This window comes from Lasioglossum baleicum, chromosome 12 (genome assembly GCF_051020765.1).
Source record: "Lasioglossum baleicum chromosome 12, iyLasBale1, whole genome shotgun sequence".
Classification (NCBI taxonomy): Eukaryota; Metazoa; Arthropoda; class Insecta; order Hymenoptera; family Halictidae; genus Lasioglossum; species Lasioglossum baleicum.
Window position 1 is genome coordinate 1,457,028 of NC_134940.1, and position 27,632 is coordinate 1,484,659.

Sequence of the window (27,632 nt, forward strand, 5' to 3'; positions counted from 1 at the left end):
GCGGCGCGGTGCAGGTAGCCGCCGTGTCGGTATATATGGGTCTTTGCCCACTAGACGCCTCCTCTGCCTACCTGCGCCATCGCTTCGTCCCCGTTTTGGGTTTCTTCTGTGTATTTCAATGGGACTGCGCCTGCTATACCTGCGCCTGCAGGTATATGGCGCCATTGCAGGTATAGTAGGCGCAGTCCCATTGAAATACACAGAAGAAACCCAAAACGGGGACGGAGCGATGGCGCAGGTAGGCAGAGGAGGCGTCTAGTGGGCAAAGACCCATAGTCTGCAAAGACCTTCAGCCGGATTCTAGTACAGCCGCCAACCAGCAGCGAGAGCAGGCCAACTGAAGGAGGCCTGCCGTACCCACGGACCACCCGTTCTACTGCCCGAGAGCCGCTGACGTTTTCCACTCAGAAATCCCGTGGTTCAGACCGGCCGCACTATCTCCTTCGTCGCCATCTCAGTAGTAAGTGCTAGCCGGTGGATTGTGTTCGCGAAGGTCGTGGTCCCGTCAGACGTCAGACGTACGTGCCGCGTGGACAAAGGTTGCAAATAACAATCACGCGAATCAAAAATTTTGTTGCGAAATAAAATCACGCGAATAACCTTCCGGGACGTAACAAAGTTGAAATTAAAGTTGAAATTGAAAAATTGAAGTTGAAAGATTGAAGTTGAAAATGAAGTTGAAGAGTTGATATTGAAATTGAAGTTGAAATTGAAATTGATTGTTAGCGTTTACTTACTTGTGTAACGTCTTATTGTTAGTACGACAGGAATGGTGTTTTAGAGTTATTTAAATTGAAATATCTCCTGAACTACTAACATTTCGACGTACACAGATTAGTACTTTTTTATAACGAATGTCCAGCTGCATCGATTGATGTATTAAAAAATACCTCATTCCATTAAAAAAATATCAATGACCTTGAAATCTCGTAAAAAAATGACCTTGAAAATTTTTCCCTTACACCGTTACATGTGGCCCTTCAAACAGTGTAACTTTGTCTTAAGAAGTTTTTTTGTACAACGAAAAGTAACGGAGATATTTAGGTGTTCTGTTTCTTCGGGCTCACCCTGTATAAAATACAATGTAATTAAATTATGTAATTCCATTACAATGTATTTAAATTAGCACAACTCTGAGCTGGACTTTCCGAATTTTCAAGTAAACCACGACTCGATTAAAACTGTCTTCGTTGTTAAGAAGATAGTGGCTGATAATACTTATTGATCTCTCCTGAACGAATCCTCTATTTTTCTTAAGGTGTTTCTTCTTAAAGAACGTTTTCAAAGTAGAAGTAAAGTAAATTCAGTGTGTTAATTCTAGTCTTCTACGTGACAGTCCGACGCTTCAAATTAGTTTGTTTTTGGGTAAACCCTTTACGGTCGAGGTACATTGAGGCCAACACAGATAGGAGTTTCAATAAAAGGATAGAGCACGCTCACTAAACTTTGACGTGTTGACCTTTTGAACTCGAAAGCATTTTATCACTAGAATTCCGGAAGCGTTGCTCGATTCAAAATTGTTTTCCTCGTCTCGTCGAAGAGAACCTGTTGAGCTAACAAGAATTTAGCAACGATTTTCAATACTGCAAACAGTTTTGCAAGTGTTTGGCGTTCCAGAAATTCAATTTTACACTATCAAATTACAATCAGTTATCTTTTTATTTTCTCTAGACCACCGCACAGTGGTCCAAATCGAGAAATTTAGTGACTCTTTTTGTTATAACTTTTGAACCATAAGAGATATCGGGATGAAATTTGCACTAAACTTCATTTTAAAAAATAGTCAATTTGAACTATAGACAAATTAATATTTTTTTCATTTGTTAAACAATAATTTTTAATTAATTTTCATTGATATTTTTCACTAAAAAAAAATTGTTTAAATACAATCTTTCAAACCATTTTTTCTTTCCAAGTGTGTATTGTATATTTATGTTTCACACATGCAATGTTTCATGGAATGGGTGAAATGTAAAGTGGAATCTTTTTTTAATCAACACATACAAAAAGTACCAAGAAGGTAAAAACGACTAATAACTGTGTGAAAAGATATTTTTTATAATAATTTATAACATTTGTAATATTGTATATAATATCATATATAATAATTTAATTACATTTTTGTAGATCTTTTGTGATAAAAATGTGATAACAATAACGGTTTTATAATATAACAATAATAGCATACAACGAATAACATGAAATATAAAAAATATAATATTTGTTTATACTTTGCCAGTCTTCATTCCCAAATGGTTTTGTCAAGCATTATATTTTATAGTCCATCCATTTCAAATTTCTGCCTTTTCTGTTATTTAATTATTAATGTTTCAGCTTCAGAATTAAAATTAAATATTATATGTATGTAAAATGAAATAGTCCAAAATAGTACAACAAACACGAAATAATATAACTAAAATTTATAATTCACACACAATAAAAACACTAATACAACTTCAGTTTAATTCATAAAGTGAATTAAAACACTACGAATTATTAACACAAAACATAAAATTATTAAAACGAAATAGAAATCAACAGTAACTTTCAACACCGGGGGAAAGCTGTGACAGGTCTCCCTATGGCAGCTGGAATGGTTTTGTTTAAACTGAATGCAGACGGAAAGTCAAAGACTCATTCGAAGGCTTATCTGCACTATAACATAAACATTTCTAATCCAAACAGTTCGTTGAGAAGAACTCCGCATCGCTTTACGAAGTTTGGTCGGAGAATACAAATGTAGTCCGTAAAGCGTAAGGGGACGCGACGTAACATTGACAGTTTCAAACTCTAATAACTTTAACACCGGGATAGCGAGGGAAATGATTTTTACATGATCTTATAGGGGAAGATCTACTGAAAATATTCAATTTTGTTACAATGCACGAACCCCAGAGAAAAAAAAGATACACCTTGTCAACTGTAAAGCATTTTGAGATTTTTTTTAATTTCATTCAACATTATGTTTAAAAGACATTATATGCAATAATTATTAATGGCGTGTACGATTTCTTATCTCAAAAGAATGCTCTTCAAAACAAAAAAAGATCGAAACCAAATATCAACTGAGATCCTCAGGACACCATGAAGAAACAGAATAGTTTTTCCGCGTAAAAGATTCCAATTTTAAAATGTCCAACTTTAAGTGTTTGTATAATTAAAATCTGAATTATATTTGATTTATTTTCTACATTTTCGAAATCCATGAACATTTAAGAAGAGATACATTTTGATCAGTATATTAATATGAGAAAGTATATTAATATGATATTAATATGGACATGATATTTGGTCCCCTCAGGGTTTCAAATTCATTTACCAATCCTCTTCCTCTTTCCACTCTCACCATCGCCTTTTCAGCGGGAGCTACTGTTTATGGTGGGTCCCGAAGCACCTTTTGCCAACAACACGTGAAAAACACACCCCGAGTGGGTCACTTTCCGGTTTTTGACCAGACGGTCACTCATCCTAGTGCCGTTCACGTTCCACGTTGTTTAACTTCGGTGATCTAACGAGAACCGGTGCTTTCAACGGAACTACGGTTGTTGGCTATGATATTAATATGAGAAAGTTGATTTTTGGCAAAATGTCACACTGAATTTCTCGATTCGGACCACTGTGCGCCGCACAGTAATTTCGAATATCAAAGTACTTGGACTTCTCATGAAGTATGAATTTTCAGGTCTTAATCTACAATGTATCCCAGAGAGAGAGTGTCGGAAAAAGGAAGGAGTAATTCCTGAGGCGATTCTACGCTCCTTTTTCCTTTAGCTTTTGATCAATCATTTGGATCGTGCTCACCACTAGCGCGGTCATTCAGCGCCGCGCCGTTGTTACGTACTGAGAGTCCCTAATTTTTGGTCAATCCATTTAAGGAATTTACCTGGGGTAGGGGTTATGATGATAGTAAATGTAAATTACACACACACACACACACACACACACACGTTTATTGTATGTATGTATGTATGTATAACTTTATTGACTCCCCCTTAGGGTTACAATCACCTTTACACCTTCCTCCGCATTTCACACCTACTTCTCATCTTAACCTAAACTTATTCTAACTTACAAACTACCTTATGTCTATGCTTAAACTTAATATAGAGAGATATATACAGGGTGTCCCAAAATTCGTGAACTTCCCGAAAGGGGGTGGTTCCTGAGACCATTTCAAGCGACATTTTCCTTTGCAAAAATGTTATCCGCGGCTTTGTTTAGGAATTATTAACGAAAAACCACGGACCAATCAGAGCGCGACCTAGACGCGAGTTGCCACAGTCGGCCCGGCGCGGCGCGCCAACTGTCTATTGTTCGAGATGTTCAGGAATTTTGGGACACCCTATATAAATAAAGAAATGAGTCTGCATGAAGGACCGTTTTGATTAAAAATTTGTTGTTCGTTGATGAATTCGTTTGTGTTGCATGTACTACGGTCGTTATATTAACATTTATAATTTATCCACTGATTGAACAAAAGCCACTACTAATTGATTGTGAATGCCACAAGTTAATTAGGTGACCTAAATTAATTTAAATTCTCGTTATGGCAAATATAATGTGTAATTGAACCATGAATGTCATTGAGCCATGAATATCCTTGTTTCAAGTTACAAGTATTGTAACAAGTATTATAGCGTACCGGTCAGAGGTTATAAACGCTACAAAGTGTCAAATAGGTTATTTAGTAGAATCGTTATATGAAGATTGTACACTGTTTTTCGACCGGGGAAATAGAGGATACGCTTCATAAAGCATCTATGTTTTGCACCGTATGTCATGTCGCGCTCCTGTTAACTTGACCTATGAACTCCGATGTTGGCAAGTTGCCACAGGTCAAGGAGACTATGAATTGGTGGTTCTTCTTAAATGTCGATGAATAATCCAAATTCAGATTTGCTCCTTTCACTGCTTTTAAAATACTAAGGGTACCCACAAAGTGATGTCATTTTTACAGATTGATTAAACATTGCCACATTATTCGCCAACTACATACTTATCGAGTTTATTGACATTTAGTTCATAGTGTGCTTATTATGAAATTAATCTGTAATTAATCAAGCTACACTGAATGTTAAGTAAAATAATATTCTATAGGGTGTCCCGAAAATGTTGCAACACCATGAAACGGGTGGTCCCTTAGGGCTTAGGGCACTTGAACTAACTTTTTCCTTGGCGAAAATAATCTTTCTATTATACATAATTTATTCTACATAAACGAATAAGATAATGACTTGGTAGAAAATTTTTTTATCTGAAGCTTCATATTCAAGAAAATCGAGTTCGAAAATGCAGCGAATACACGTGCTATTTCGTAGGAATCGTCTGACGCGTCTGTCCATGATGAACCAATTCTACTTTGTGAATAAACTAAAGTTCACGAACCTGGCTAAACTGTTCCGTCGCGCAGGAACCGTACCAGAGTCGCCATAAAGTGCCCAAACCAGCAATCGAGGGGAAAACAAGGTACCCCCTCTCTGATGACCAGAGTAGAGTAGTATGTGACACGTTGCGCGTGCGCAGCGTACATCATCTCACCGTGACTCCCCTCAACTGGGGCGACGCTGAACCCAGTGTGGCCAGATTGAGGTTGAAACGAACCTCATTCCCTCTCCAGGCTCTCCCCACCTTTATCCCCTTCCACTATCCTATTCCACCGCTCAGTCCCTATCGCGCACGCGCAACGTGTCTCCCATTCGCCTCACTCTGCCTCACTCTATTCTCGTCGCGCAGTCGCGCAACGTGTCACATATTGCTCTGGTCATCAGAGAGGGGGTACTTGTATTCCCCTCGATTCCTTTTCGATTATTCCTGTCTGATAACTCTGACTGAACCGTACCAGTGATGGTACGTAAGGCGCTTTTTTCGCGCATGCGCGATTTCCGTCAGGAACGCATCTACGTCCGAAGTTTGTAGGGAACTGTGGCGGCCTTGGCACTGCTCTACAGCGGGAGCCAAAAATTAGCGGGTCGGACAAGGTCTGAGGTTAGAATTGTCGCGCATGCGCGAAAAAAGCGCCTTACGTACCATCACTGCCGTACACGTGGGTTTTCTTCGGACATTATTTATGGCGCGTCGTGACCGACAATTAAGCAAACCATCGGCATTCGGCGACCTCTCGAGGCAGAACGCACCCGCGACCGATAAGTACGTTCCCTAACATCAAAAAGTGTGCTGATTGGGAAATGCAACTTTCGGCAGGAACCAATCAGTGCATCTTCTTTTCTCATAGAGAAGCCTAACGAACATCACGTTAGGACAGGAAGTCGAGTTCACAACGTTGAGTTTTACGCTCGAACGCAGTGACACTCTGTAGCCCTCGGGTAGACAAGTGCAACGCACGAGCCGTTGTCTTGTCAATAATTAGTATCGCGAGCATGACTTTACACGAACAGTCTTCCTTGTCCATCTATCCAACAGAGTAGGACAATAATCAACTAATATTTAAAAACGACTAATAGTCTTCTTGTATGTTAGTCATAGCAAAATAGTCATTAGTCAAAACTTTTTGATTAGTTAGTGATAACTAAATGGCAAATAATTAGTCACAGCTTTAAGTAATCGTTAGCTATTGTTTATTAGTGAATTAGTAGTTGATGATAAGTCATCAATCTTTAGTCATCAGTCACTATTGTGCGATTAACATACATTAATATTATTAATTAGTTATCACTAACTAATCAAAAAGTTTTGACTAATAACTATTTTCGATAACCTCCAAAGATGACTCATTCTTTCGCCGCGGAATTCGCTTGCTGCCCGAAATATAGGAAATAGTCATTGCTAACGATAGACAATATTTTGATTAATGTACTTTCTCATTTTGTTTCTTAAATAAAGCTCTACTTTTTGTAAAAAAAACAGACGGAACTTTCCGATTGACCTACAGGGTGCCCCAAAACTCCTTCGATTCCCGGAAATGGGAGGTTCCTGAGGTAATTTGGAGCGACATTTTCCTCTGCAAAAATGTTATCCGCGGCTTTGTTTAGGAGTTATTAACGAACAACACAGACCAATCGCGTCAACTGTCTATTGGCCGACTGTGCCAACTCGCGTCTATATAGGACGCGCTCTAATTGGTCCGTGTTTTTCGTTATTAACTTCTAAACAAAGCCGCGGACAACATTTTTGCAGAGGAAAATGGCGCTTCTAATGACCTCAGAAATCTTCCATTTCCGGGCAGCGAAGGAGTTTTGGGACACCCTGTATACATATTATTAGGTTGGGGAAAAAGTAATCCATTATTTTTACCTTTATTTCAAGACTTTATTTAACATGGTTCGGATTGTCCGATTTGGGTCAAATATGCGCCGTTCTGTTCGATAATTTGTTGCCATTTTAAAGGTAATTTCATAATGCCTCTCTCATAGAAGCCCTGGTCCCTATTGGCGAAAAACTCAAGTGAGCGATTTTCACAATCTTCTCTTGATGCCAATTTCTTATCACTAAGGATGTTTTGCAAGGATAAAAAAAGATGGTAATCGCTTGGTGCCAGGTCCGGACTATAAGGTGGATGCATTAAAACTTCCCAACCAAGCTCCCGGAATTTCTGGCGAGTCACCATAGACGTGTGTGGCCTGGCGTTGTCCTGATGGAACACGACACCTCTCCTGTTGGCCAATTCTGGCCGCTTCTGGTCAATCGCTACCTTCAACCAGTCCAATTGTTGACAGTAGAGGTCCAAATTTAGTGTTTGACCATATGGAAGCAGCTCATAGTGGATGATTCCTTTCCAGTCCCACAATAAGCACAGCAGAACCTTCCTGGCCGTAAGTCCTGGTTTGGCTACCGTGTGAGACACTTCACCGCGCTTTGACCACGATCGTTTTCGCACAATATTGTTGTATGTGACCCATTTTTCATCACCAGTCACCATCCGTTTAAGAAATGGGTCGATTTCGTTCCGTTTGGCCAATGCTTCGCAGATCCATCAGGTTTTTCTGCTTCAATTCGTGTGGCACCCAGACATCGAGCTTCTTTTTTAATCCAGCTTTATGCAGGCGGTTTACAACTGTTTTATGGTCGATCTTTAGCTCCTGGGCGATGCTGCGACTGCTAACATGCCGGTCTACTTCGATCGTTTCCATGATTTTATCGACATTTTCGACGACGGGCCTACTTGTGCAAGGTGCATCTTTAACATCGAAATTCCCGGAACGGAATCGACGAAACCAAAATTGCGCGTGATTAGCTGTGACTGCATCCGGACCAAAAACTCCATTCACAATTTCAGCCGCCTGCCTTGCATTTTCGCCTTTATCAAAGCAAAATTGTAAAATGTACCGAATTTTCTCTTTGTTAACCTCCATCTTTTAACCCTTTGCGGTCCTATGTCGAGTGTGACTCGACATCGTATTTCGTTCTAGCACGTCCTATGTCGAGTGTGACTCGACACCGGTTTTCGTTTTGGCGCGTCCTATGTCGAGTGTCACTCGACACGGCAAAATTTTTCTTTTTTTTATTCTTCATTTTCGTTTTATATTATAATTATAAATGATTTTCAAAGTAAACGGTACCAAGCGAATAAGCGACTGGGGCGAAATCTGTGCGGACCGGCTGGTACGAAATTGCGAATGCCGCGCTGACCGCAAAGGGTTATAACCTATAACTCTCAACTGAATCGACCAATCACAAAACTGTAGAAGAATTTATTCTAATACGGAATGTCGCTTTTCCAACGAGCACAAGCCTGAAGTTGTCTGACCAATACTTTACGAGATATATATATATATATATATATATATATATATATATATATATATATATATCACTACAGCCATCTAACGGAGAAATAAATGGATTACTTTTTCCCCATATTAGGTGATATAATAATTTATATTAATATATTAGGTACTTCACAACATGTCAAAGTAAAGGTCAACCGAGCTGCCTCCCCTAAATGTAACGTTTACAAAATTCGGTTTTCAGAGTACCTAACCTAACCCCAATCTAATTGCCCACAATCAAAATATTATTTGTGAACTTTAATTCGTTTACAGCAATAAACACACAACCAAATATTGTTCACAAACATTCAAAAAGTAAAAGAGTAGAGTTTGCAGATTACTTGCAAATTGAAACATTAACATAACTGCCTCATTCCTCCAACTCCAACAATAATCTTCTCATACGTCATCAGTGTTCTACAAGAGACAAGCAAACGGATAAGTTGCTATTATTCACGCTGTAAATTCGTTCATAGCACTGTGCGACAGCACTGAACGTTTAAGAAAGGAAGGTATCCCCTTATCCTCCTTCGAAGATTAATGGCACTTTAAAACGAAATTGTTCGGCAGCTCACGCGGCAAATCGACCACAAGCATTCGTGACAAGCAAGAAAGTTATGGGACTCGTACAGCTTCTATAAAGCAAAGAATGTCAGTATGTGATTGGAAAAACTGAATAAAGCTTTAACTTTAGTTATTAATCAAATTATTAGTTCCTTTGTAAATTTATTCCACACTTAAAAATCACTAATAGAACTATGATAGCTCTGCTCAAGAGCGTAATTATCGAAACTAGGTGCACTCTAAGTGTCACTATCAAAAATGTTATTATGCTTAAATTAGAGTTAAATATGCTTTTTTAATATACCGAGAGTTTAGGGAACAAATCTTTATTGTCCCAATAATTGTTCCTCTAAAGCAGGCATGTCAAAAACTGTGGCCCGACCAAAAACTTTGAAACTGTTGATGACAATTTATAGGTTTTAAACGCCAAACGACCGACGACTCGCGGTGACTGAATGTGAGAAACAGACATCAGCGCTCGAACCGGAAGTGTATCATCACAGAACCCTCGCTTTTGTATTTCTGTATTTGACAAACTGTGTGTTTAAATACGTATGGTTTAACATAATAAACGTTACATTGACATTGTATGTGTCCCTGCCAGCGGGGTTGCCTCCAACTTTTTCTATAACAACCCTACATCTCTCGATATTTAAGAAAATATATGTCTCTTGACAGTAGCAGCACTGTCGTGCCGCCCAATGCTTCTCGCGGCTCCGCTATATGCTGCCGAATAATGCAAATTACGCCTCGAATACGCAAAAGTAAGCCAAATTGGGATATACCCCCGCTAGATTGATCTTTTATCGAGCGATTGTGACTACATAGGGGCCTCAAATGTCCATTAGCGAGACGTGGTTTGTCAGATGCCGGACCCTTGCAATTCTGTGTACGTACATGTGTCTAGCGGTGTGTGAGTGTGCCACCACACTCTCGCTCGAAAGCGGATCGGCACCCTGGTGGTAAAAGAGTTTGACATGCCTGCTGTAATGCAGTGTTCCGCAACGTGGGGCCCACGCTCCACAGAGGGGCAATTTGATTGTTAACTCTCAGTCGCTATTCGAGCTGGGTAAACGTCCAGCATAGGTAACTTCTGTCCAAACTGTTGTGTGTGTTACCGTTTCCATCTTCATATATAGCTGAATGTGGATTTAATTGAAGAAGTAAATGAAAATTTACTTACTGTGTTTGCTTAACAATTTCCTTGTGATTTCTTTCTGAAACCTATCATTTAAGTTTCTTCAGTGAAGAATTCAATTTTTGAAAGGCTTAGGTGGGGCATGACACAAAAAAGGTTGGGAAACACTGCTCTAAAGCAAACATTTATATTATTTATATTTAGACAATATATTAGGAGTAAAGTCAGGAATAAAATAATGTAACTGATAAGAACTTTTCAAGTTCGAATATTAATCCTTTCTCAAGCTAAAATAAATGTAAAACTAGAGGGATATTGTTGCTCGCTCGCTTCGCTCGCTCGCGAGTAGGGTTGTTTTTGCTCGCTCGCTTCGCGAGCTCGCGGATAGGACTGCTCTTGCGAAAGGGTTAGTGGTACGCATGGCTAGTAGTACCTATAGCTATTAACGTTTTTTTTTATTTGGTGTGTGACTCTCCACGAGCCACAAAAAGAACTTCCCGATTCGTTAGTTGCAGTATATTATTATCATTATTAAGTGTACGTTTTAAGAAGATTATACGTTTTCAGGGAAATTCAATAGTTTTCTACTTATCAAAATGTTTGCTATATGGCGTCGCATTAAACGAACATCGCAGGCTCGTTGCTCGCTTGGTTCCTTGTTATAGCATACTAATGTTGCAAAATAAATTGTCTTAATTAGTTTTTCGCAAACGATACAACTCCTCATTATCCGGGTTTGCAGTACTGATCTTGGTTTTCTTCGATACTGTTAATTTAAATTGTCCCAAAATATATAAACCGCGCTCAATTTTGAAACTCTGCTCAGTGCTACATACAACATTTGTAAAGTTCGCCTTTCTGATTTTTTAAAATCCAAACATACTTTCTCGTATGTTTGTCCCTGACTTTTATGAATCGTAATCGCTTCAGCAGGAACCACTGGAAATTGACTACGTGTGATTTGATATTTTTCCTCACTCGACATATTTACTTGATTCGATATTTTTATTATTGGTGTAAAATTTTGATCAATATATGCATTTTTCATATAATCACGATAACGAGTTCTTACTTTCACTCCTACTCTGGCCAATTGAAAATCTAACCACAATATAGACGGAACTTTAGTATTTTCTTGGAAAGTAATAAATTTTAATATTCCGCATGTGTGTGCTCCATTAACCAATCCGTTTTCAACATCAATGTTCTTAATAATTATCATATAGTTTATATTATAATAATTTTCAATTTAATCTCAGTTAATAATTCGTTTTGAACTGATTGTTTTTTTAAAGATTGTAATACAAATTTTTTTTTGTATTTTCATCGATATTCTTTGAAAATGTATTCTCGCGAGTAGAGATGATTAACTCACTCTTGCATTGGGATAATTTTCGATTATTGTAAGCGGAAACATCATCGTAAGGTACAAAAAAAAATTAAAAAAAAATTTTTTTTTTTAAATTTTAAAAAAATCGAAAAAAATTTTTTTGTGTAATTACGTTTGTTTCTTCGGTGGAAACTTTCCGTTCTCTCGTATAAATTGCATTGTTGAATGAACTTCTTTCGAAAAAAACTAAAAAAACTAAAAAACTACTTGACCAAAATGGACCAAAATCTAATCAGCTCTAAGTTACAGCGGGGCACATCGATTGCATCATTCATCATCCTGATCGCGTTGTTACTTTTTCTGAAAACGTTAACGAAAAATTTGATTACATAGAAACGGCCATACGCACACACACACACACACACACACACACACACACACACACACACACGAACATTTTGCTGAAAATAGTCTAAAATGACTGCAATGACCATGAAACGTGAAGATCTGCTAAAAAATCGATTTTCGATTTTCGGGGTCATTACAATAACTTCCCTATAAAATCGGGAAGTTAATAAGACAGAATGGAATTATTCTAACTAGGAAGAAAAGTTTAATTTTTGAGTTAAAATAACTCCGAGTGCAAAGGGTTGAAAGCATGTCATACTATTTTAAAAATTTTCGGAAAATATAACCTCGAGAAAAAATCTTCTACATCTGTATAATATTCTTGTATCATTACAAGCTGCAGCAACATTTTAGCATTAATTGACAGGTGAGTCAGCGTATGTAACAGTGTTGCTTTAATGTGATTAAAATTTTCTACGTCTCCTCAGCTGGATCATCTTAATGAAACCAATATTAATTTTGTTAAACTTTTAAAGAAGAGTTTAGCTGAGCGAATGAAAATATAAGACACGATTCTACCGGGTTATCTTTCCATTCAAGTTTCAACGAACTTCCTACTTTGAAAGTTGATATTAATTTCGATTAACTTCCTTCGATTCAATGTTAAAGGAACGTACCGTGAACCTCGGGATAATTTTACGTAGGCAGAAGATTTTCTGGATCTTTTAACAATATATTAGGAAAGTCTTTTAGAAACGTCTTTATATATTATTACAAATGTCAATACGTATACAGGGTGTACCAAATAAAGTGTTACAAGCTGTTTTGTCGCCATCTAATGAAGATATCGAATTAATTTTTTTTCTAATTAAATGGTTAAGGAGGGCTAATATTTTATTATGTATTAAATATTTTTGGGGCAATCTTTTTTTGGGGGGGGGGTGGAATGGGGGACCCCAATATTTTTTAAATGGATAGATTATTGATTTTTTGTTATTGTGATACCTCTCATTAAACTCATAAAAACGAGAAATATAATATTATATATAACATACTACGTTTTATTAAATGTTCATAATTATGTCCTTGGACTTCTAAGCACTTTGTAAGTCATCTTTCGTCGTCCTCACATTACCAAGTTGTATACATATACAGTTAGAAGTAAAACTGATCACACGCACTTTAAATCAGAATAACTTTTTTATGAATGGACCAAATGACTTCAATTTCTCTGCAAGGCTAGAAGAATTAGTTTAGTAAATGACGTCTAAAAAATGTGTGGAGAAAATGAATTTGATCGGAATTGTGAAAAACAAAAGTAAAAATTAAGTTTTATGACTTTTGCAGTCAGTTGCAGTGTTTTTGACAGGTGAGCGCGCCGCCATATTTGTTTGTAGTGATGGTAGTGCTTGTGCTACCACCTAGCGGCTCTGCTCGCAAATTGCTTAACGTTAAGCAACCATAACTTTTGAATCATTGATCCTACAGGATCGAAACTTCGATTCCTAGGCTCTCCTCGTTCACATTTACTGGACTACGTACCAAATAGATAATAATTTATAGGAGGAGGGCTAAAACTTTTGGTCCCGTAAAGTGAAGAGCAGCCTTAATTGGAGTCACTGTTCATAACTAACTGCGAGATTGCTTACCTTGCCCGTAAACTGTAAACATATTCGCAAAATCAATTTCAATCGTTAACTATAACTCTGTAACTATGCGCAATAAAAAAAGTTCAAGTAAATGCAATTGAGGTTAAAAAATATCCATATTTTAATGTAAAAAATATTCGGGGCTCCCCATTCTCCCCCAAAATTTAATGCATACTAAAATATGAGCCTTCCTTAACCATTTAATTAAAAAAAAATTAAGTCGATATCTCTTCATTAGATTCCGAGAAAGCAGCTTGTAACACTTTATCTGGTACACTCTCTATATGAATACATGTAATAGCTTTAAGAATATTAATAAGCAGTTTTAAATTGTTTATAATCATTCTTACGTGAAAAATTAATGTTGTACGTCCAAGAAAATACATTTAAAAAATAAAATGTATTTTTAAAAATGTACATATTTTCCGAGCAAGATGAAATATAGATTCCCTTTTTTTTATTTAATGTAAAAGCCGACAAACAAAATTTTTCTCCCGGTACCTGATATGTGTTATCTACTGCCGCAAATATTTATTCGAACGTTTTTAAATATCTGTAGCACAAAATTGCAACGCTTAAAAAATTAAACCATTTCATATGACAAGTTTAGGACTTCCGCTTCCGGTTGAGAGTGAGTGTGAAGAGCGTAGAGAACGGTGCGAATAATTGTGTGAGAGAGTGGAGGTTGCTAGACGTGAGTGGAGTGAGAGTGGCGGTGAAGCGTGAGTGAGGTGCAGGGGAATAAAGAAAATAGAAGGGAAAGGGCGGGAAGGAGGGTTAGAGAGAGATAGGGCAAAGCAAAGGGAGCAAGAGAGTTAGGTTAGGACGGCGGCAGATAGAGGGGTCGAGGCGGGAAGCGCACGAAGGAGTAGTAGGTGGCGCAGCCTAGCGAGGGATAAAGTGACTAGAGAAGGCGGGAAAATACGAATAGGAGCTAGGGTCGAAAGGAGGTGTTAGAAGAAAGAAAGATAGAGGGATAGAAGAAGCATGAGCGACAGAGGGAAAGAAAGCAGGGCAAAGGGGAAGGGAGAGAAAGGAAAAGTAGGGAGACTCGGGAACGCGAGTAGGTTAGGAAAAATAGGAGGGGAGGGTACAGTAAGTCTGGATAGTTTATGGAAGAAAAGGGAAAGAGAGATAGGAGAAGAAGGGGGTTAGAAGATGAAGAGGGGGGGATTTTTAAGAAAACGGCTTTAACAATAAGATCTCCAGAGGGGGGAGGTAGGGGAAGTTTGGGAAGAAACAGTAGTGAGTTAGGAGGAGGGATAAGGGAACTGATGGAGGAGATAAAAAAGTTAAGGGAGGAGGTGGGGGGAGGTGGGGGGAGATAGAAGGGAAAAGGGGAGGATGATAGAAGAGATGCGGGAGGAGTGGAAGAGGGAGAGGGAGATGAGGGCAGAGGAGAGAAGGGCAGAAAATTTGAGAAGGGAAAAGCTAGAGAAAAGAGTAGAAGCGCTAGAAGGTAGAGGACAGAAAGCAGAAGAGAGGGAGAGGGAAAAGGATAGGAGAGAAAAAGGGGGGAGGGAAGTTATAGGGGGGCAGAAATGGAGGAGCAAAGAAGGAGAATTAGAAAGGTAGAGCTAGTGCAGGACAGAAAAGAAAGGGGGGAAAGGAGAAATAACATAATAATAAAGGGGGCGCAATTGGAGGGAAAAGATGTGAAGGAGGTAGTAAAAGAGATATGGGAGAGGATGGGGACAAATATGAAGGGAATAAGGGAAATAGGGAAAATAGGGAAGATAGGGAGAGGGGGGCTAGGAATGGTGCTAGTTAAGATGACGGATAGAGATCAAAAAAGGAGGGTAATGGAGGGAAAGAGAAAACTGGGGGGAAGAAAAGAAAGAATAGAGGACGATTTAACAGAGGAGGAGAGGAGAGCAAAGTGGAAAATAGAAAGGCAGGCAGAAGAAGAGAGGAGGAAAGGGAAAAACGTGCAGATAGGATATATGAAAATGTGGGTAAATGGTAAATTGAAAAGATGGAACGAAATTGGGGAAAACTGGATGTAAGAGCAAGGGTGGGAAAGGGGGGAAGGGGACAGAAGGGAAGATGACAGGGAATAAAATTGGGTTCTGGAATGTGGCAGGGTTGAGCAATAAGGACAACGAGTTCTGGGAAGGGCTAGTAGAGTGGGATGTCATCATTCTTATAGAGACATGGGTAGAAGAGAAGGGATGGAGCAGGGTCAGGGAAAAACTGCCGAAGGGGTATTATTGGGAGACGCAATGGGCGAAAAGGGAGGAAAAGAAGGGGAGGGCAATGGGGGGGATGGTACTTGGGGTGAGGAAAGAGCTAGTTATAGAAAGAGAAGAAGCAGTAGGGAAAGAGGGAATAATGATGATGAAAATAAAGATAGGGGTGGGTTGGTGGAGGGTGATAGGGGTATACGTTAACAGGGATCGGGAGAGAAAATTGGAGGAGCTAGGGGAATGGATAGAGGGGAAGGAGAAAGGGGTAAGGGTGATAATAGGGGGGGTTTTAACGCAAGAACGGGACGAGAAGGGGGAAGGGGGAGTAGAAGATCTAAGGACGAGAAAGTGAATACTGAAGGGAGGAGGCTATGCGGGTTTTTGGGTGAGAGGGGTTGGGAAATACTAAACGGAAACATGAAGGGGGACGAAGAAGGGGAGTGGACGTACGCGGGAGGGAGAGGGAACTCGGTCATAGACTACATTCTAGGAAATGAGGAAACAAGGGAGGGGGTAGAGAAGATGGAGGTAGGTGAGAGGATAGATTCGGATCACGCACCACTGACGGTCTGGGTTAAAGGGGAAAGGAAGGAAAAGGGTAGGAGGGCAGGGGGAGGGAAGGGGCTAGGGGTAGGAAACTGGTCGGAGGAAGGGATAAAGGATTTCAGGGAAAAATTTGGGAGGGGAAAGGTAGGGGAAGTGGGGGTAGAAGAAGACTGGAAAGGTCTGAAAGAAAAGATAAAGGAAGTGTTAGGGAATGCGGGGAAAAAAGAAAAAGGGAGGAGAATAGGGTGGTGGGATGAGGAATGTAGAGAGGAAAAAAGGAAAGTGAGGGGGGAGCTGAGGAGATGGAGGAAAGAGGGAGGGGAGGGACTAGAGTATAGGGCAAAGAAGATGACGTATAGGCTGATGTGCGAGGGGAAAAAGAAAGAGGAGAGAGAAAAATGGGAAAGGGAACTGGAGGGGGTTAAAACGGAGAGGCAAGTTTGGAACATAGTAAATAGGGAAAGGAAAAAGCGAAATAGAGTATATGAGGGAATAAAGATGGAAGAATGGGATGAACACTTTAGAGGGATTCTGGGAGGGGTAGAGTGGAGGGTGAGGAAAGGGGGAGAAAGTAAAAGGAGGGAGGAGGGGGAGAGGGATATAGAAAAATGGGAGGTGACAAGGGTTCTAAAGGGGCTGAAGGAGAAAAAAGCGGCGGGAGGGGATGAGATCAGGAACGAGGTTTGGAAGTACGGGGGGGGCGAGGTCGAGGAGTGGCTGTGGAGGGTGTGTAATAGGGTATGGAGGGGGGAGGGATGGATAGGGGAGTGGTCGGAGGGGATAGTAGTTCCAATAGCGAAGAAGGGGGACAGTAAGAAGGCAGAAAATTACAGGGGGTTCACGCTGCTACAAACGGCATACAAAGTTTACGCGGCAATTCTAGCGGAAAGGTTGAGGGAGGAAGTGGAGGGGAAGGGACTGTTACCCGAGAGTCAAACGGGATTTAGGAAGGGGATAGGGTGCGTGGACAATATTTACGTGCTGAACTATCTAATAAACAGACAGGTGAAGAGAAAGAGCAAGAAGATGATAATTTTCTTTGTGGATTTAAAGGCAGCATTCGATTCGGTGGACAGGGAAGTATTAGTAAGGGCAATGAGAGCTAGGGGGTAAGAGAAGGGTTGATTGAGAGGTGCGAGGAAATTCTAAGGGAGACAAGAAATAAGGTTAGAGTGGGGGAAGAGGAAGGGGAAAGCTTTTGGACAGCAAGGGGGGTGAGACAGGGGTGTCCGCTAAGCCCGTTGCTGTTTACGCTGTTGCTGGCGGACATAGACGAGGTGCTAGAAAAGGGTGGCTGGGGGGGAATGTTACTAGGGGGCAGGAAAGTGTACACGCTGGCATACGCGGACGACCTGGCATGGCTAGCGGAGGAAGAAGAGGGGATGAGAGGGCTGGTAAGGGGGCTGGAAAAATATTTGGGGGAAAGAAAACTGCAGCTAAATGTGGGAAAGTCAAAGATTATGAGGTGTAGAAGGGGGGGAGGGAGATGGAAAAAGATAAACTGGAGATGGAATGGAAAGGCGCTGGAGGAAGTAAGCGAATTTAAGTATCTAGGTTATGTAATCTCGAGAGATGGGGGACAGAAGAAACACGTAGAAGACAGGGTTAGAAAGGGGGCGGCGATAATGGGGCAGGTGTGGGGGATGGGGAAGAGAAGGTTTAGGAACGACTGGGGAAGGAGGATTTGGTTATTCGACAAGCTAGTTTGGCCGGTGATAAGTTACGGGGTGGAAATATGGGGATGGAAAGAAAGGGAAGGGATGGAAAGAATGCAGGAGAGGTACCTGAGATGGGTGTTAGGGGTAGAGAGATGTACGCCGGGGTACATGGTGAGGGAAGAACTGCAGAGGGAGCTGTTAAGGGGGAAAGCGGGGCTAAGGGCATGGGGTTTTGAAAAGAAATTGAGGGCGGGCAAAGGGGGGAGTTGGCAAGATTGTGCTGGGAGGAGGTAAGGGGAAGGGGAAGGAGGGGTTCGGGTATGGAGGGTTGGGAAAGGGAGAGACAGGGTTTCTGGGAAGAGAGGGGATGGACAGCAGAGGAGGCAGAAGAAATGATGGAGGAAAGGAGGGAGGTCGTGAGTGGGGAGATCGTGAAAAGGGAGAGGGATAGGCAAAGGGCTGAGAGATGGGAAAGGATAGGAAAGGCTAGGTATAACAAATGGTATGGGGCAGTGAAGGGGGAGGGAGTGCCAGGGTATTTAAGGAAAGGGTGGGGGGAGAGCAGGTGGCAAAGGATAGCTAGGTACAGGCTGGGAAACGGGATGAAAGGGGGGAAATACTGGCTAGAGGATGATTTGAAAACATGCAGGGTATGTGGGTGGGAGAAGGAAACGTGGGAACACGTATGGGAGATGTGTATGGGAGGGGATGATGCAAGGGGCTGGCAGGAGATGGTAGGGGAAGTATTAGGGGATGGGGGGAGGGGAAGAGTGGCTGAGGAAGGTGGATGAATGGAGGGAGAGAATGAACAAAGAAAAAGAAAATGAGCAAAGTCCATGATCGACCGGAAGAGGGGGTCCAAGAGGCTAGGGATGGGGGATGCGTGTGTGGGTCTGGAACAAGGGGAAAGGAATGCGCGGAGGGTGGGGAGCGAGCGAGCGAGAGAAATAGCGAGCGCGCGGGAGAGAGGGGACGGCGAGCGAGCGCTGGATGGCGAGCGTGCGAGAGAGCGTGCGGCGGCGAGCGGGCGAGAGGAAGCATGTGGCGGCGAGCGGGCAAGGGTGCGTGCGGCGGTGATTATGCGGGGGAGCGTGCGGTGACGGATGGGTGAGGGAGCGTGCGGCGGCGAGCGTGTGAGGGAGAGTGCGGCGGCGAACGGGTGAGAGTGTGAGTGAAGATGAGTGAGAGTGTGAGATAAGAGTGAAAGAAATTGTGAAGTAGGTTATAAGGTTAAGATGTATAAATGGATTTAAAACCCTAAGGGGAATAAATATCTTTATCTATCATATGACAAGTTTATACAGCAGAGAACAATTCAGAATGTTCTCTTTCAGTTTATCTTTCTCCACATTTATTTTTCCATAGCTACAATGATTAAAACTTTTTTTGTTTTTAACGATTCTCTGGTAGAGAAAAATTAATGTATATTTATTGTACACTACTGTTAAAAAAGTTTGTATCCATTTGCATTAACAATGCAGATTGCAGTGACAAATCTATGCATACATAACACTTAAGAGAATCCATTTAAACGTAACGAATAAAAATATATTTACTAAATGCTGGCCACATAAATTCATTAACAATAGTTAGTGAAACATAATTAATAGTAATGAGTGTTCGGGATTCGAATCGAGAGGTTTACCGGTCGATTGAGACACGCCGGGTTTTTCTACCAATTTCAAGAACACACGCCGTGTGTTATTATTTTCGACACCGCGTTCTCAACGGCTCGCCGTCGTGACCCGTAAACTACCTCGATTCGAATCCCGAAACAATCGCCTCTGCGATCGATCCGCCAATCGCGGACCACCGCGTTCGTCGACTTGGGCCTATTCGGGAACCCCCTCGGCGAAGCGGGGACACTCTCTCTGGTTTCATCGCGCACAGAAACACTCTGGTTCCCAAACTCTTTGTAACACCTGCTTTCTGGAATTCACGCGTGTCAGAGCCGTGCGCGCTCCACTTCTTTCGTCATATCAATAAATCAACGTTCGTCATTGATCTCCATCACATCGTCCACCGCGAGTCTTCTTTTAATCCTTGTGTCGTGACCGTTACCTTTCCTCGCGCGTCCAAACCTGGGCGATCCCGGCACTCAGGCTTTCCGACCGTCGGTCGAAGTCGAAACATTGGTCCTTCGAGCCGGATCGCGAGAAAGTGTACGGTGCCACATCGAGAACGGAAATATCTACTATCATGGCGGGGGTAGAGGCAATCGAAAGCCAACTCCAAACGAAGCGAGCCATCGGACGCAGTCTTCTCAATCTGAGGAAGCTGGGGAAGGAGAAATGGACCAAGGCTACACTGCGTACTAGAATCGCCCACCTGCAGGACCACTGGCAGAAATTCAACACCGGAAACGACCGAGTCTGCTCCATCATCCCTCCCGCGGACCAGACCAAGATCCCGTACTTCTCCGAGAATCAGTTCGAGAAAACGGAGGAAACATACTTGGAGACCCTGGCGTTCATGACGTCTCAGCTCGACGATTTGACCAGCGTCCCTGTAAGTCACCCTTCAAATCATTGCGACGGGCAAGTGGTTCCGCCTGTACCAGCCGATCAGCTTCCGCGTTTAAACTTGCCAGAATTCGATGGCCGATACGCGACGTGGGAATCGTTTCGCGACCGTTTCACCGCCCTCATTATAAAAAACCCATCGCTCCACGACGTATCGCACCTCCATTATCTGACGTCGTCCATCATGGGTCGCGCTCTCGAATGTATCGAAAATATTCCCATTACCGAGGATAATTTCACAGTTGCCTGGACTGCTCTTATGAAGCGTTATCAAAATCCGCGACGTCTCGTCACCGCACACCTTCAATCATTGTTCGACCTGCCCGCGCTTTCTCACGAGTCGGCGGCCGACTTACAAAGACTTCGCGATCGCGTCTGCGTCATCACCGCGTCGCTGAAAAATCTAGGAAGGAAACCGGAAGATCTCTGGAACGATATACTGGTCCATCTGGTATCCCAGAAGCTGGACACTTCGTCGCGAAAAGCCTGGAAACTAAAAATCAGCGACGACGTTGCACCGCCGCCCTTCGAGCTGCTGTCGAATTTTGTTGATTCTCGCGTTCGTGGGCTCGAAGAATTTTCCGAAAGCGAGTCCGTTACCGCCGCTGTGTGCCCCGTCGCGACGATGCAACCAGCCGCCGGTCCTTCCCGAGTGCATGCCGTCACAACATATCAGACGTCGACGAAAACGTTTCCGCCATGCCCGGTGTGTCGAGCATCTCATAATTTAAGCGCATGCCCGCAGTTTACATCGCGGAACCCGCACGGTCGGCGCGAACTTATCAGTAAACTCAATCGTTGTTTCAACTGTCTGAGCAACGCGCATACCACTTTGGACTGTTCAAGCAAATATTTGTGTCGCGTATGTCACCGACGACACCATTCGCTCCTACACGAAGACGTAGCACCGCCACCATCCGGAAACTCAGCGCCCGTGTCAGCCAGTTCCGAGGTGAGCGCTCACCTCGCGTCTACCCGCGAAGAGGCGAGCTCCGCGGTCCTATTAGCCACGGCCCTTGTAAAATTAAGCGTCTCCTCCGGTCGTTGCGTGACCGTCCGACCCCTGATCGACCAAGGCTCCGAAACAAGTTTCGTCACCGAAGCGATGGTGCATATTCTGCGAGCAAAGCGCACCCGCGTCAATACTTCGATTTCAGCAATCGGCGGCGTCCACGCCGGGAGCGTGCGTCACGCTGTGCACCTCCAGGTAGCCCACCGCTCGCGCGCGACTCCCGCGATGTCAACCGTCGCCCTCGTGCTCCCTGCGCTTTCAACGTACGCGCCGAAACGCATCCGTGACTCGCGAGTTCTAGCGCACCTTGCGGATTTGGAATGGGCCGACCCCGATCCGTCAAACCGATCCGCGATTCACCTGATTCTTGGCGCGGACGTTTACCCCAGCATCGTTCTCGATGGGGTGCGGAAATGTCGCAGCGGATCGCCAGTAGCGCAGGAAACCATCTTCGGGTGGGTCATTTCCGGACCCACAGCATGTCAGTCCGACGAATCGGATACAGTCCATGCTGTCCGTAGCGACTTCCGCGAGTTCTCAAGAATATCTATGCACCATTGCACTCAAGACGACCCTCTCGCTCAAGACCTCAAACGATTTTGGGAACTCGAAGAGGTTCCCCGTCGCTCCTTTCTCACCTATTTACTAATTATGTCTCAAATGGTTAATATATACGTTCAAATTTTGCTATAATTAATGTTTGACACCCATTGGACCATAACAATTATATTATCATTTCTGTTGATACCCTACTTCTTGTATGTGTAAATTTTCCGATTTCCCTCTAATAATTTGATTACTACAGTACGTTTTAATTTATAGACTACTTAATTCACTCCACAAGATTAATTAGAGTCCAGCAACTGAGGTTTAAAATGTAATTAGAACCATTGTATAATCAAGAGAGTGGTTCTATTGAAGAGTCATTTATGCTAACAAGAGAGTTATTTAAACTGATGTCTCACAATTGCTTAATTTTTGTTGCTGGAGTGATTATGATTATTACTGTACGTCCATAACAAAAAAAATGAGGAGCAGTTTATTCAGAAGTTTATCTATTAGGTTTTACAGTGTATATTTAAATCTGAAAAGTAAAAATGTAAATTGATTTAAGGAGCTAAATGAAGATGAAACCTATTACACGTTATATCATAAGCTGATTGTGAAATGATTATATATTCAATGCGCTTACTTAGCGGAAAATCGCGAAACCCTCTCACAGAAGCGGTCATGCAATCAAGCGAGAGAATAATAGAGATAGTCTAAAACGTTTCACAGTGCCTCGATTAATAGATTGCAATTGTTCTTCGTTCTTCAGACATTTAAATTCCCTTTTCCACTGTCTACCACTGTTACGTATTATTGTAATTAACATCTTCATACTTCTCGTGCATTTATAATGTTAAAATATTAAGAGTATAAATTAAACTGTGGCCTTTCCTTTATAATAGGGTTTTTGTTTATAGTCGAGGATAATAAATGAGGGCACTTAATGTGACATTTAATATTGCAAAATTAAATGTACAGTTGCATTTGTCGTAAAAGTAGCAAGCATATTAAGAATTTCGAGATCATCTACTGTACGAACTACAATATTGTATTTGCTATGTAAACCATCTGGTTTGGAGCTTTAAATAAATAATGATCAATGAAGATTATTCTGTTACGAGCCAGGGCCGTGAGCAGCACGAGTGGCCGGCGAAGGGTTGTTACCCTAGGAATGTGATATCAATTTGTTAGTTAAGGTACGCGGACGAACCCATGCAAAATTGGGGAGCCGCTGGAATTATAGACAGCGAGGACGAACCTGACGCGAAGTCAGGGAGCCTCTAGGAATGGAGTTAAACGCAGACGAACCCGATGCGTAATAAGGGAGCTGCTAGGAAGGTGAAACTTCGTGAACGAACCCAATGCGAAATTGGGGAGTCACTAGGAACGACGCCACAGTGCAGTGATCAGTGTTCACAGACGGGTCACTTTTTCTCGCGCATGCGCGGCGATTTCAGACTCGGTAAAGTACGCTTCTCGAGGAAATGTGGCACCTTGAGCGCCATGCAGAATTTTAAGAAATTGATATGATCTCCATGGAGATAGGTTTCACATAGAATCCGAATCCGTAATAAAAAATATGATGTTCCATTTGAAAAATGTAACTTCCGGTCTCAATCACCTATTTCGGGCCGAAACCGGAAGTTAAAAATATCACCATTTGATACAGCGCATCTGATTTATAAATGAAACACTTGGAATTTTTGAAAATAACCTATTTTCTAGATTATAAATGGGTGGTAGAGGGGGTCTGAGACACCCTGTATATGTATAATATAACCGCATATAAAACTATATACTACTTATGTAATGTTATGCGTCGCGTTTAAAAAGAAATATTTGATCAAGAAGGGACTTAATATCCTGATAAGAAACACTGCACTGTACATTATACCGTTATAATGACGTAATTTTATTTGTTTTTCAATATTTAACTATGTTCCACCAATCCGACCATCTTGAAACTTTTATATACGTTAGATAAGCAACAGAACATTGTTCTTGAATTTTTTGGAAGTGGTCACTCGAAGGGTTGCTTGCAATTCCCACCCCTAAAAAATTAAATGATTTTTTTCTACCCTTAATAATTTGATCACGATGGTGAAAAAAATGTATGATATGAAGGAGGTAAGTTCGAGTATTTTAGTTTTTTTTTATCCTGATATCTTAATTAACAACCGAGAAAAAAAATGATACAGTTATGGGTATTTACCCTCATATCATCCTTATACGAAGGGTTAGCGACTTAAAATTTTAGGGGGTTATCTTTCAACCTAAAACCATTGTTTTCCGCACAATATCAATAAAATTGTGGGTGGGGCCGCTGCACCTATCTTAATCTGCTAGGCTCTTTTAGCAAAGTTACAGCAGTTTCAATATTGAGCGAATTTTGAACTAGCTGTGGCCGCTGAAATCGGGCATACAGCCCACTGTGCGACGACGCGCAGACGAACCCGATGAGAAACCGGGGAGCCACTGGGAGGTTGGATAAGAGCACAGACGAACCTGATGCGAAAACATGGAGCTATTAGGATGCGGACGAACACAATGCGAAATTGGGGAGCCGCTAGGATAGTATAGTTTTCGTGGACGAACTCAATGCGAAATTGGGGAGCCACTAGGTTGGATAAATCTCTGTTTGCACAATTGGAATGTAGCGAACGAACCTGATGCGAAATGAGGGAGTAACTAGGATAATTAGTAAGCCTTATAACTAGTATAATTTAATTGATACAATCCGACGTTGAATGTATTAATATTGGATATCGCTGTATTAGGGAAAGTCTACAGAATCTTTTGCTATAAAGAACAATTCAATATCTTTTATAATAACACCACAATATTTGTTTAAAGTTGAAGAATATGTTTTTTTTCAAAGCCATGTTCCTCAAAAACTGTGTATATAGGAGAAAAATTAATGACAGATTCGGAATCTGGGCAAAAAACTGTATAAGAAGGACCCAACAGTAATTGGGAACATAAAAAAAGTTGAAATTTGTTGGACAGTGAGATAAGATAAATCATTTTTCTGTACAAATAAAATAACACTTAATTATTTTAAATAACATGTAGCCAAGTAAGATAATACATCTTGCGCATGTAATCTTGTACTTTTCAAATAATTTATTTCAATACTTTTAATGTCTGTATTGAACTGCATGTGTACTATTTTTACAAAATTGTATACGCCGTAAATGTATAAACTTTTACGGTCTACCTGTAAGAAAAGATTCCTAAAAAGATAACTCTAATTCTAAAACTTCATGGGATTATAGGGTAGGCTGATTTATGTATAACTTTGTTACTATCGAATTTCCATCGGTATTGCGTGACAAACCATAATGGGCTTAATATTTTCTGTGTACGAAAGTTCGCGCTCTGCCGTTAACACTTACAAAGTTGTATTTAAGAAAACCGTCATCTGTGTGGATACTTTAAATACCAAAACTTAGAATACGTTCGGACAGGTTGCAAGTAAATTTTCAGTGATAAAAAAGGTTTTTTTACGCATCGTAATACGTTTCACACTCTCAGAATATTCTATTAGAATAAAAAATTGTATTATCAGTAGACGAAATGATCAGTCAGTAGTCAGTAGACTTGAATATCTAACGAAAATAAAAACTGTACTGAAAATATAATTAATTTGCAGAAAAATAGATTATAATTTTCACGTATGCTATCCTTAGTAATATAAAAAAAGTAAAAATACAAACTGTAACAATTTAAAAAGTCAATTTTGTTCTTGCTTGATTTCATAACATAAATAGGAATACATGAGAGCACAAAAAAGAGTTTTACACGCGTCTTTTTAAAAACACAGCTCACTAAAAAGATAACAAAAATTCAAAAGCATTTGTTTTTCTCATTTTGTTAAAATTGTATTAATAAATGCCGAATATAGCTTTTATAAGTGAAATTAATTCAGATTTAATATGGTTAAAATTGTGGCTATTTATTAGGTTTTGATCTTTATTTAAAATTCTAGTTAAGGATCTTTAATTAAAAGGATAATATTAACTTATGAATTGTTAAATTAAACGATCAGTAGTCAAACACAAGTACTTTAATATGTCATTAATATATTTCATTTAAATTTGTTAATATTAAAATAATCATAGATAGATACATATTTAAAATGTTATCATCAACACACATATTCATCAACGCTCCAAATCTTTCGTTCAAACAGCATCTATATTTGTCTGCAAATGGAGCTTTTCCTGGAATAATATGAATTATTTCTTGCAGTATATTATTAGCCGAGGTATTTTATCGAAGGAAAGTTGAACCGTGAAAAGGGGTCTGTCATACGGCTGTAATGATTTTTGTGTAGGTGGAAGCAATTCTGGGGAGCAAAGGTTACGTCAGCTCTAAAATGGAATGCTATTGCTACTCTATCGCCTACAATAGACAATCTCATTGTAATTGTCGGTTCTTCTTCGTTTAATTGGCTGCTTTACCAGAATGAAATACACTACTGTGCAAAAGAAAGAAAGCACTCAGTATAATTACAAGATAATGACAAACAATTGTACATACAAAGCATCTAAAGTATCAAATAATATCCGCAATAACACATATTCTCAGGACTATTCAATTAAACAGCGGAATCCTTTTTCAAAACTTGCTGTGTCCTTATTTGATTTTTTACGCTTTTCTATTAAATATGGCCGGGTGCTTCTTTCTTTTGCACAGTAGTGTATATAAAAAGTTAATTAAATCATACTTACCCGAGTAATGTTCAAAATTTTCTCAATAAACGATTACTAGACTGCTAGAATGATTACTTTATGCATTTACAGTAAAATTGAGTACATGAAATTCGAAATTGTTGGACAATTTTCAAAATTGAAGATGTTAATATATGATCTCTGCTGTATTAAAATCATTAAGGGAAGAAATAACATTCAATTCAGTTTCTATTTCTTGCAATCGACGCAGACAATTTTTATTTTGCATAAAGATCCGCAGTCTAATTAATTAATTAATTTTTACATTTAAGTGAAATATAGTTTCCCAATTCCTGTACACAACTATAAAAATTTTAATAATACCTCGTTTGCGTCGCACATTCATTATTAAAATTGTAAAAGGAGAGTCATAATAGGGAGTAATATCTCTGCGCAAAAATTGATGTACAAAATTTTAATATTTTAATTAAGGAACATTAAAATGTTATATTGCCATACGCCATACATGCATATATGAATATTTTTACCAATTAATGTGTATATTATTTTGTGAGAGCCTCAACGTGCACTCTAGCGTATTTTATTACATTTTTAAAGACAATTTTCTAGACGTGATTACTATAAGATTCACAATAATGAACTAGCTCAGGCCTGCGCAACTTCCGGCTCGCAAGCCTCGGATGACTCCTCTCCTTACTCGTGGGTCCTCC

The 27,632-nt window shown here is 40.5% G+C and overlaps 3 protein-coding genes across 5 annotated transcripts in view; 2 read left to right on the plus strand and 1 right to left on the minus strand.

Moving 5' to 3' along the window:
* The window catches only part of LOC143214707 (cholecystokinin receptor type A), a 635,098-nt gene that overhangs the window by 548,381 nt on the left and 59,085 nt on the right, over positions 1-27,632 (minus strand). The gene's annotated exons all lie outside the window — the stretch shown is intronic.
* Positions 16,359-17,600, plus strand: LOC143214209 (uncharacterized). Its single transcript, XM_076434946.1, has one exon. The coding sequence runs from the start codon at positions 16,359-16,361 to the stop codon at positions 17,598-17,600; it is 1,242 nt and encodes a 413-aa protein (XP_076291061.1).
* LOC143214210 (uncharacterized) lies at positions 20,345-22,372 on the plus strand. Its single transcript, XM_076434947.1, has one exon. The coding sequence runs from the start codon at positions 20,345-20,347 to the stop codon at positions 22,370-22,372; it is 2,028 nt and encodes a 675-aa protein (XP_076291062.1).